At 31.3% G+C, this 13,290-nt stretch overlaps 1 protein-coding gene across 1 annotated transcript; it reads right to left on the reverse strand.

Annotated features, from left to right (window-relative positions):
- Nucleotides 1–470: 470 nt before the first annotated feature.
- LOC145095476 (protein FAR-RED ELONGATED HYPOCOTYL 3-like) lies at nucleotides 471–2,494 on the reverse strand. The gene is made up of 5 exons (XM_079033345.1): nucleotides 2,427–2,494; nucleotides 2,120–2,315; nucleotides 1,525–1,941; nucleotides 557–1,172; nucleotides 471–490 (listed from the first exon to the last, which is right to left on the reverse strand). The coding sequence occupies exons 1-5, from the start codon at nucleotides 2,492–2,494 to the stop codon at nucleotides 471–473; spliced, it is 1,317 nt and encodes a 438-aa protein (XP_078889471.1).
- Nucleotides 2,495–13,290: the final 10,796 nt, after the last annotated feature.

Below are 13,290 nucleotides of genomic sequence, written 5' to 3' on the forward strand. Positions count from 1 at the left end.
AAAGTTTATTTATGTTTATTCATAAATGAATACGAATATGATATATTCATTTATGATTAAATTAGGAGTAATATGTCAGTATAACAAAGTTCATATATGAATATAACAAATTTCATATATGAATATAACTAACTTATTAGTAGAAACAAGTTTGCTTATTTATGTCATTTTTTATATTCAAATATTTTCAAACTTTATTTTTATTTATTCATAAATGAATACGAATATGATATATTCATTTATGAATAAGTTCAAAGTAATATGTTAGTATAACAAAGTTCAAATATTAACATAAAAAAGTTCAGATATGAATATTACTTATTTATTAGTATAACAAATTTCACATATTTGTATTCATTTATAAATAATTTACAATATCAATATAACTTATTTTATAGTAATTTAAAAAACAAATATCAACATATCAATTCACCATATCAATATAAATGTGTATTATTCATACATGAATATTATTGTTTATTGTTTTTATCTGCATATATTCATAAATGAAAAAAACAAAAAACATTAAAAAAAAAAAACTAAAAATATCCCTAACTGTCTTTTGCGGATTTAGCAGCTTCAACTCTTTCTGGACTAGTACGTAAATTGTGTGGAACTCGTTTTCCACATCCTGAACACATTCTATGTTCTTTTTTAGAATTTTTATATGCTACTTCACCTGCACTTGGAATTCTTTTCTTGATTCCAGAACCTTTATTGCTTTGAACTTCAGGAACATGAATATTAATCACTTCTGGAATAGGAATAGTAACACCCAAAAGCTTGCATACGACTTCACCATCTGTCTTGCTTTTCAATCCAGAAGAAATATAATCACTCTCAAATTCCTTCAACAACATTTGTTGTTTCTCAGCAAACAAAACCAATCTCTTTTTTTCATCTCTTACAATATGCAAACATGATTCAAAACTATAATATGAATCATTGACTACCTTTACATTCTCACAATCACTTGAATCGGATTGAACAGAACTAAAACGATAATTTCTTGATATCACATCCTTTCTCCATGTCTTCAAAATGTACCTTTCAGGAATTTCTTTAACACCACATCTCATCATTATTGTAAAAGCATGTCTGCATAAAACACCTATACGCTTAAAATGTTCACAACTGCAATTTATTTCTTTCTCTTCAGCTTTTATTTCAACCTGATACAAAAACAAAATTTACACATTTACATTCATATAAGAATACTCATATCAACACTCATATATTCATATAATATTCATATATTCATATATGAATATTGATATTCATATATGAATATTCCTATATTCATATATGAATATTCTCATATTCATATATGAATATTATTACATTTTTCATAAAAAAAACAAGTAAAATTACCTTAAATTCATTTTTAAAATCACTTTTACTGTTGTTGTGCTGCACAATGTAAACTTCTCAACCATCTTCAATACCAACATATGAGTATGTACAGAAAAATCATGCTTTATATATTTCTTTTTGCACCTCAAAAAATAATGTACTTGTATAAACCTTTGATGCTTGCAGTTCTATTTCTCGAGGTGTTTGCATTTTATATGATGTTTTCTTTGATGCCTTATCAAGCTCTCGTTGAGTATTCCTTTGCTTTTGAATGGTAGTGTCGTAATTCATCATGAAATTCAAAAGTAAGTTCCCACTTTCTGAATATGTATTAAAGGATGAATTCATACTCTCTGACCTCGATGTAGTCTTCATCAAACCACACATTGGAACATCACTAAAATATCCAGGTATCCATGAATCACGTATTGTAAACATGTCTTTAAACCATCTTGTGTCTTCAAGATTGAATTCCTTCATAAGCAAACCCCACTTCACCTCAAAAACATCAGGTTTCATATTAATGTCCCAAACAAGCTTCGAAAACCTGTTTCTAAAGTCTGTGTTTGTAAATAAATCATATGATATCTGTATTAAAACAAAAATATTCATAAATGAATAAATAATAATAAGTAAAATAACAATCAATATTCATAAATGAATATACTAATAAGTAATATATTTGAAATATATTAAAATAATACCTTTTTTTCAACTTTTTCATTATATGTCACATACATAATCAATGCTTTGAATTATGAAACACATTCTCAACAACTTGTTTTATTGCAGCATCTTGATCGGTTAAAACAAGTGTTGGTTCTTTCCCATCAGTTTTAAGAAATGCTTTAAGCAACCAAGAGTAAGACTCAATGCTTTCATTGCTTAGCAACCCAGATCCAACAGTAACCGATTTTTTATGATGGTCAATAGCAGTAAACGGAACAAAAAACATTCGATACCTAACAAACAAAAAAATGTTCATTAAAGTGAACTTTTGATGTTTTAATAAGTGAATATAAAAATATTCATATATGAATAAGCTATAAACAAAAGTAGATAAAATAACTTACTTGTTTGTTTGGAAAGTCGCATCAAACGAGATAATATCACCAAATTCAGCATAATATGTCTTCTCCATTTCATCAGCCCAAAACATACAGTCCAAAACAACATCTTAACAATTAAACTCAAATGAGTAATTTGGATAGTGAGCTCGACGGTCATTCATTGTGTTTACTATCATTTGGGCATCTTTATAACCAATAACCCTGTTGATATCTCTCCTTAAATTTTTATAGTCAACTACTTTGGGCTTTACAAACTCATACCCACCTCTCAGACTTGCCCTCAACTTATGAGCCATAGTTGGACCTATTTTTGATGTGGAAGCATGCACAATAAACTCTTTTTCTGAATATGACATTTGTCTCGCCTTTTTTAAATCGCTTCTCTTCTCAAGTAGATGGTTGTGAAGTTCATCAAACTGAAAAACTTTATAATCTGGAGTTCCATACACAGATTCAAATATAATCTTTGCTTGACAACCAATAGCTCTTGAATTTGAATTTTGTTTCCTCCTAACACCACTTGTACCTAATGTGTCACAAGATTTCTTTTTCTGTTTACCACCACGATTACATATAACATGTTTCTTCTTTATAATCTTGTTATCAAACCTTGACTGTGTGCTCAGTCTAACATCAAAACCACCAATTTCAGCATACTCAGAATACATTTTGATAGCCAACTTTAATGATTTGAAGATTAAACCCTTAAATGGAATAAGTTGAACATGTACATCTGGCATATCGACATGTTCTCCAATTATATCATCAAAATATTGTGCATCATGTACTGAACTTGAAGATTCACCACCTAAAATAATAATGCATGAATAAAACAATAATATATATGAATACATAAAACTCATATAAATAAAACAAAAAACATTCATATATGAATAAAACATTCATATATGAATACATAAAATTCATGAGGATTCAAAATATATAAAAGAAAAAACATCATAAATGGTCCCTGTGCTTTCCCAAAATTTGAAGTTTAGTTCCCGTGGTTTAAAAACATCATAGATGGTCCTTGTGTTTTCAAAACTGTTGACGATTGGTCCTTATTTCTAACTCCATTAACTTTTGTCTGTTAATTGAGGGGCATTTTCGTCATTTCACACCACAGCGACCATTTATGATCTTTTCAGTTATTTTTTTAAAAAAATAAATAATAAAATAATATGCAAAGGTCAACCTATGTATAGTAAGAATTATAACTTTTTCTTTTTCTTTTTCTTGTTCATTTATTATTTTCTTGACCATCTTAATTAATTCCACTCCACAGACCATATTCCATATTCTACGGATTCATTCATCTCATTTTAAAGCACCATCATACCTTTCCACACCTCACACCGCCTTACTAATTATTTCCCTTCATAATACCTTCGATTGGATTCCTCTTCTTCATATACACATCCATCATCAATTCATTTATAAATTCAACAATCAGATAGGGTTTGATGGTCTTTCTGACGAAGGTCTTGCCTTAGAACTAAGCCTTAACTCATCGCCATCCATGGTCAAACCTAACACCATGGGTTCCACAAAGCATCCATATCAAAGTGTTAGATGGGTGCTTTACAGGTTATGGTGCTGGAGTTGGATGGCCTTTCAAACCATCACAATGGGTGGAGTTGGAACACCAAGATTTGATATAAAAATACATCACTGCTAATGTTACGATTCCTTCTAATATCTTTATTCCGATAAAAAAAACCCTTGAATATGCTTTTACTAACCCTTTGAATCTGCTTCTTTATTTTGAGATTTAAACTTCGATTTGGGGTTTTTCAAGGTGGATAAACTTGTTAATTTTTTTATTTGAAGTAGTTGGATGGGGTGTGTTGCATCTAGATTTTAGCAACAACTTTGATCCGAGCCGAGGAGGTGCCGGAGGACAGACGGGAAGAAGTGGCGGTGCGCCAAAGACTCCATTGTTTGCTTCTCACGAGAACCACCACAGTTTGTCAACATTCTTGGACATCTCCGTCTTTGTTCTTCAGAAACACCACCATCAAAGAAGTTACCTTTCATCAACATCGAGTTCTAATTTCCAGACATTTCATTCACCTGCTAACTCCTACAGTGTCATCGTCCTTCTGTTTCCTATTCATCGGAAGGGAGGGTAAGAGTTTCCTCGACATTGATTTCTCCGGTGACTCCATTGGGTAAGTTCTTCCAGTGATTCATACTAGAGGATGATTCTCAGAATGTGTTTCCCATTGGCGGTGTGTGTGTATTGGTGTTCTTGCACTGGTGTCGACGGTAATGGATGATAGAGAAAAGAGAACGAACAGGTGGGTGGGGAAAAAAGGTTTGCGTTGGGAGTGATGAATGTAATAGGAGAGAGAGAGAGAGAGAGAGAGAGAGAGAGAAGGAGAGGGAGAGAGAGAGAGAGAGAGGCCCTTTGCATTTATTTTATTTTTATTCTTTTTTTAAAAAATAACTAAAAAGATCATAAATGGTCCCTGTGGTGTGAAGTGACGAAAATGCCCCTCAATTAACGGACAAAAGTTAACGGAGTTAGCAATAAGGACCAATCATCAAAAGTTTTGAAAACACAGGGACCATCTATGAGGTTTTTAAACCACAGGGACTAAACTTCAGATTTTGGAAAACCACAGGGACCATTTATGATGTTTTTTCTATATAAAATAAAACATAACTTATTCATATATGAATAAAACGAAAAAAAATAATAAATTCGAAATTACAATTAGCACACGTTTATTCATATATGAATAAGACAACAATTTATTCATTTTAACATAGTCATATGTAAATAAAACATAACTTATTCATATATGAATAAAATGAAAAAAATAATAAATTCGAAATTACAATTATCACAGGTTTATTCATATATGAATAAGACAACAATTTATTCATATTAACATATTCATATGTAAATAAATGATAATCAACAAAATTAAAAACAACAAAATAATTCAATAACTGATACCTTCAAAAAAATGAGTTCTCAACATCTTCTTCTACTTCACTCTCACTCATAGAAGAATACAAATCACCATCAATAACACTAGAATTCGACATAATACACCAAATGATCTATATAAATAAACAAAAACAATCTTAATATCGAATATATCTCACAAAAAAAGTCGTAAAGATGAAAATCTGGTTAATTTCGAATATATCTCAACTTAACGTACAAAATATCTGAAAGAAACTTAAATCATATATGATCATATAATGTAATTAAGCAATCTCTCTCAGTACAGAGCGTAAAAACTACAACGATATAACTGATGAAATAAATATCTCAAACTACTTAACAAAAATCCGATAAAATAACTCCAATGCATATTCGAAACTTGATAATCTTAATAATGAACTCCGATGAAACAACTCCAAAACGAATATAATAAGCGTAATTTCAAATAAATTATAAAAAGCAATAATCTTGATAATGAACTCCGATCTATCCGATTCAAACGATATACATACCTGATCAAATCGGAACTGAAAACGAAGTAGAAAACTGAAACACGGATGCGAAACTTCACGATTAATGGAATGAAACGTATAATTGCTAACGAGTTATATAAAGAAAATAATCTTGATAATGAATTTCTCATATTCGACTCAAACGAGATAAAGATATCATCAAATTGGAAACTGATAACACGAACATGTAAGTTCTATGTAAAAAAATTGCTAATTTACAAAGATACCCTTAATGAAAATGGACACGTGTATTTTTTTTTTTTTTAATTTGAACATGTTAAATAAATGATTGACTGAAAATGATTCCCTCATTCTCAACCTTTTATATTTTCTTAATTGAACCTCTCTCTCTCTCTCTCTCTCTCTTTATATATATATATATATATATATATATATATATATATATATATATATATATATATATATATATATATATATATATATATATATATATATATATAAAAGAAGTAAATTGATTATGAAGTTAATATATAAAGAGTTTTTCTAGTTTTCCCTGTAAATATTCGTCCCGTCCTATTGATTTCGTTCTACGGGTAAATCGACTTACTAATAAATAAAAGAAGACACTATAATATCAATAAAGCAATTGTGTTTTTTCAACGTTTCTATTTTCCGTATTTATGCAGATAATAATAAAAAAAATCTAATCATCGAAAAGTTAAAGGAAAGCTAAAAACCAAAACAAAAAATACCAAAAGAAAAAAAAAACAGTAAAACATGGAGATACTTTTTTAAGGATATTATCCATTTATTATGTTATAAATATTCATAAAGGTATTATCTTATAATTTACCGAATCCGAGTATTCCTCATCTCTACCGACTACAGTCACTAGTCGACTCACCTGAAAACATCCAAGGACTTTGCAACAATGATTTTTAGTTTGAACAAAATTGAAACTTAATTATTATTTAATAATTTTTTTTTAAATAGTCATTATTTTTTAATCAATGAATACCATACAAAAGGTTCGGATGTGATTCAAAAACAGTACCAAGAAAATCACTTAATCACTTATCCTCTTGTGAATCATCAAATATTTACCAAAATAAAAAACATGAAAGTCAAAGGTGTATGTTCAATTTCGTTGATAGAATCATCAAATATTTATGAAAACATAAATTGGCTTTCTTGCACAAACACATTATAGCCTTAGGTACACAAACTTTGCGAAATTTAGAATTTACTTACAATGAACAAATATAAATTAATCAATAAATGGAAAATCTGGAACATAACAAATATACAATACATCATTCGGACTAAAAGGTTGGTTTGTTAAAAACGACGGGAGTACCACAAAATACCTTCTTATGAGCAACATGGAGAGGTAATCTTACAATATTAACCTACATTTGCAAGAAAAAAGCTTACACTTAGAGTCATTAAAAGCATGGGCGGCTCAACCATTTTAGGGGCTCTAAGCAAACCAACAATTTGGGGCCCTTTGGCCTTTACTAGACATGAAAATAAAAAAAAAAATGAGATGAATATGTCGCAGAAAATAGAATCGGTAGAAGAATCCAATGTCGTTTCAGTTTCATAAATGCAGCGATAGTTGATTTATTCTTCCGCTTCATTTATTTTGTGGTTACCGGATTGAATTTTTTTTAATGGACTAAACTTTTGGATTTTGAAAAATATGGGGCCCCTTAGAATTGGGGGCCCTAAGCCCTAGCTTAAAAAACTTTTACATAGAGCCGGCCCTGATTAAAAGAACATAGGAATGGGTAAAAATAATGAAAGTAGGATGCTGACAACATTAAAGATTCGTCAAATCATCAAGAAGTCCCATAAAAGGTAGAACTTGTAGTACTCAAAAGGGGTATAAAAGAGGATGCTATAATAATGGAAACAATGAAAGTGCAATGTCATATCCCGGTTCGTAAATACAAAGCAAAAAAAAAAAAAAATTAAAAAACATAGTTTACTTGATTCCTTTATTATAGCATTTTATTTTCACAAAAATACATAACTCTACAATAAATATGGAAAATGTTGTATCAATTGAGGCAATGTTGTCTATACTGGTCCATTTATGTGATTTTCATAAAAACACACACACATTAAGAGAGAGAGAGAGAGAGAGAGAGAGAGAGAGAGAGAGAGAGAGAGAGAGAGAGAGAGAGAGAGAGAGAGACCCACACACATTATACATACATCATACATACTTATAAAGCTAGCATTTTTTCTTGAATCTCATGCATTTGAAACCCCCATTCTTTTTTCTTTCACCACATTCATTTGAAACTCCCATGACTTTTCAATTTCTTTATAATAATAATTATTATAATTTGGTAATTAGGTTGAATAAATATCAAACCTAATATGCAATTATATATAAACTAAATTTCAATATTAAAATAATATCTTTACTTCTACTTATAAAATATGTTTTTAACTTTTAACATATTATACTTAATTTATTAGTTTTAATATATTGTTGGATGTAAACCATTATCATTTTAAATGTATAATTTTTGAACAATTTGTATAAAATACTTAAATTATTAACTAAAATATAACATTACAGACCCAACTTAAATATAAATTTTATTTAACTTAAACAACCCAAAGAATATTTTATATATAGTTAAAAGTGATAAATTGTAGTGTCTTTCTAATAATGATTATAAGTCGGTTAATAAGGTTAAATAAATATCAAACCTAAAGTGTAATCATAAATAGACTAAATTTCAATTTTAAAATAATATATTTACTTCTATTTATAAAGTTATGTCTCTAAATTTTAACATACTTTACTTAATTTATTAGATTTAAAATGTTGTTGTATGTAAACCATTATCAGTTTAAAGCTACAATGTAACAGCCCGGAATCTCAGGTACTATTAAATTATGTTTTTGGGGTGATTTAAGAGGGGACTCGGCGAGTTGGAGCCTAGACTTGCCGAGTAGGATCGCAGACTGGGTCGCGGGATCGCGACTGGACTCGACGAGTCCAGATATGGACTCGGCGAGTCGACGCTGTTTAGCGAAAACCCTAACCGTCCAGGTTTGGGTCGTATATATCGCATTATATGCCGTCATTGTTCGTCTTTTAGTCGATTGAGAAGAACCCTAAGCGGCTGTGAGCATCTAGAGCAAGATTGAAGGCCATTGGTGACTTGAAGAAGTTGTAGTGCAAGGAGGAGAAGAGTTTGGCTAAAGGAATCTTCAAGGGATTCGAGTTCTGAGGTTTGGGGTCACAGAGGGTGCGTTATCCAGGTAACATTTCGGATCATTTCTGTTATTTTGATGTGTGCATGGATCTAGGGTTTATGGAACCCATTTGGTGATTAGATGGATTATTCCCTTGTTACCCAATCGAATATAACCTTGTATTAGGACCTTTAGAGGCCCAGAAGGTCCCATGCTTGTGAACTCGGGACAAAACTTATCTCAGGAAGCAGTTTGATCGACTGCATGGCATGGACTCGCCGAGTCCGATGAACAGACTCGGCGAGTAGCTTGGAGATTGACTGGAACTCGTCGAGCTGTTCTTCAGACTCGACGAGTGGAGTCGGGTGGCCCCGCGATTCTTCCACGAGGATCTCGTCGAGTCAAGAAGGATACTCGACGAGTAGATAGGGAATCCCAGAGAGTTGGAGGACGTCTAGACTCGCCGAGTCGCCATGGTACTCGCCGAGTCCGGTCGAGTTGACCGTTGACCGTTGACCAGAGTTGACCTAAGTCTGACTTCTTAGGGATAGTCACACTTAGAAGATATAAGTGTTAATGAGATATGTGATGTTATAGGGAGGTTGTAGCTCGTCGGATTGTGCACGAGTGATTTCAGGATTTGCTAGCTTTCAGCATTTACGAGGTGAGTCTTCTCACTATACTGTACCCGGAAGGGTTTGACTGTGTGACCGGAAGGTCGGATATGATATGTGATATGTATGCTATATGTGGTAAGTTATTTGTTATATGTGTTATGTATGTTATGGGCCGGAAGGCGAATATATTATGGGCCGGAAGGCAATATGTTATGGGCCGGAAGGCGATATGTTGTGTGATGGACCGGAAGGTCGGCGTGGGTAGGACCGGAAGGTTTACCCGGCAGGGACGGAAGTCCCCTGAGACACATGGACCGGAAGGTCAGGGCCTGGAAAGGCGTATATGCGTAAGTTGTATATTGGGGAACTCACTAAGCATTTATGCTTACAGTTGTTGTGCATGTATTTCAGGTACTAGCGAGGACCGTGGGAAGGCGCCGGCGTGATCGATACACACTGAAGAATGCTTTTATGATCTTGGGATTTTGATTATTTGTATTTGACAGAATACTTAAACTATTTATGCCTTGTTTTGAATGGAAATAAATATATTTTTAAAATGAAAAATTTGTTTGAAATTTGCGTTGTTACATACAACTTTTGAACAGTTTGGACAAAATACTTAAATTGTTAATTTAAATATAACATTAAGTGTCAACGTAAATATAAATTTCAGTTACACTAAAAAACCAAAGAATATTTTGTAAATAGTTAAAAGTGATAAATTATAGTGATAAATGCAAAAACTAAATTGTAATATCATTTTAACTAAAACATTTCCTAAATATATTTTTATAATCGTTAAAAATTTTCAAATAAGTAACTTAAAATAACTTATAATAACAAAATTAAAAATAACTCTATATAAATTGTTATATTGTTACCTTTAAAATAAAAAAATAATGTTTGATGTTTTAAATAATTATAATGATAGAAATTACAACATTAAGCAAATAAATTTTAAAATCTTAGTTAACAATAACAACAACTATAAATAATATTAAACCATATATGATAATTAGTTTTGTTGATGTGTAACTCGTGAGTAGAAGTCATTCAAACGATTGAGGTTATGACGTTATAATAAATGTATATATTATCATATAATTCAAAATAATCAATATATTATATCAAATTAATATACGAATTATTATATCAAATTTAACAACAACGTTAATGTTATATTTAAAAAAACATATATTTGTAAAGACTTCAACTATATAGGTGTTACTGCACATTACAATGTCAACTCAAATATAAATTCTAGTTCCATTTAAAAAACTAAAGAATATTTTGTAAATAGTTAAAAGTGATAAATTGTAGTGATAAATGCAAAAAACTAAATTTTAATCTCGATTTAACTAAAATATTTCTTAAATATATTTTATAATCGTTAAAATTTTCTAAATAAGTAGCTTAAAATAACTTACAATAACAATAGTTAAAAATAACTCTATATAAATTATTATATTGTTAGCTTTAAAATAAAAAAAAAACAATGTTGGATGTTTTAAATAATTATAATGATAGAAATTAAAACATTAGGCAAAATAAATTTTAAAAAATTAATTAATAATAAAAACAACTATATGTAACATCAAATCCTATATTATATTTAATTTTGTTCATGTGTAAGTCACGAGTAGAAGTCATTCAAACGATTGAGATTATGAAGTTATAATAGATGTATATATTATCATATAATTCAAAATAATCAATATATTATATCAATTTAGTATATACAAATTATTATATCAAATATAACAACAACGTTATTGTTATATTTAAAAAAACATATATTTATAAATACTTCAACTATATAGGTGTTTCTGCGCAACGCGCGGGCATTTGCCTAGTAGATAATATATACACAGAGTTAGGTTCAATTGTTTAAATTAAGTATTGTGTTATTGTATGCATAAATGTGGACCAATTAAAATTAAGTAAAAAATTAAATAAATAAACAACGGTATTTTAGTAATTTGATAATTAGCTTCCACAAATAATCACTATAATCTTGCTAGCATTCAATTTTAACCTAATTTCTTTTCTTATATACAGCCGATGTCTTCCATGAAAAAAGAATGAACTGAAACAAAAAGAAGGGCTTTATTTCCCCGTGTTCATCACCTGACTAACACTGGAAAAGATCGGGGAGAAGCATCGAGCTAAGATGGGCAATCGATATTCGATATATAGGGATTACTAATTTGAAAAGATATAACATTTCGTTCTTCTCTCAGTTTCAATTTCTCTCGGTTCTCCCCTCTTCAATCACAACTTCTTGAACTGGGATCTGTACGTTCCCAGATTTTTTTCTCCCCTCTTCTCCAATCAATCGCATGGTTCTTCCTCTCTTCTTGAAATCGGTGGTAGGTTCTTAATTCCGATCGACACCACCCCTAGTCACAACTACTTTTTTCTTCCAATCTGATCATAGCACTACCATGAACTGATTACTGCCCAACCATAATTTGCAGCGTTCGGGATCAACAATCACAAACGGCAGTGCCTGTGGAGGAAAAACTACTCATGTGTGTAATCTTGTTGTAACAACCATAAATTTTACGCCAAATTTAAACTTTTTAAATCATAAATAAAAACCAAATAGCATTGTTTACAAAATGTTTTCAAATCATTTACCATCAGAGTGTCCCAAAAATCATAACATAAGGATGAGGAGCGGTACGGTCATGCCTTCGCCTTTCCATGACCTCCTGAAGTACCTGAAATAATAAACTGAAAACTGTAAGCCCGAGGGCTTAGTGAGCTACCCCCAAAATACCAATACTACACTGACAATACCATATCAGTAATAATTAATCAATCAACATGCATACCGGGCCATCGGTCTGACTGGACCGCCCTGTAGGGCCTACAGTCTGTCTAAATGTATCTCGAGCCTTCGGCATGACTGGTCTGCCACGTGGGCCTACAGTCTTCCCGGACCGCTCATAGGGTATATTGGCCTTCAGCACAAAGCAGGACCGCCATAACCCAACCACAAGCAAATAACCATGTGCACATATAACAGGTAATCATATAACAATCCATAGACAAATAAATCGATCTAGCAGATCATAAGGCATAGCAACATCCTAACCAGCATACCGACCTAACCGGTCACTAATATAGCATCATCCTATATACCAGGACACCGACCTAAACCAGGTCAATAACATAATATTGTCCTAATTACCAGAAAGCCGATCTAATCAGATCAATAAGCACATCAACCCATACATGTACTAATATAAGTTATAACTATCTCACAGATCATCGATCATAGTAATCTCTCATAACCAAAACACCGACCTAACCAGGTCACTATCATATCAATCCTAACGGATCATAAGAGCATGACAACATACTGTCTATCTGGATACCGATCTAACATATCATAACCACATGTAGCATACCACAACAATAACAACTAAAGGGCCGACCTTGGTGCCGTAGACCCTATCAATATAATGAGGATAACTCACCTCACAAATGTCGACACGAAAGGTAAACTCCAACTCTCGGACCACTTGACACAGGCTCCACCACCTATCATCATAGTACGTCATACTCATAAGTCCTTAACCTTATAAGGT

Source organism: Lactuca serriola, chromosome 3 (genome assembly GCF_051521515.1).
Source record: "Lactuca serriola cultivar US96UC23 chromosome 3, Lser_US96UC23_V15, whole genome shotgun sequence".
Taxonomy (NCBI): domain Eukaryota; kingdom Viridiplantae; phylum Streptophyta; class Magnoliopsida; order Asterales; family Asteraceae; genus Lactuca; species Lactuca serriola.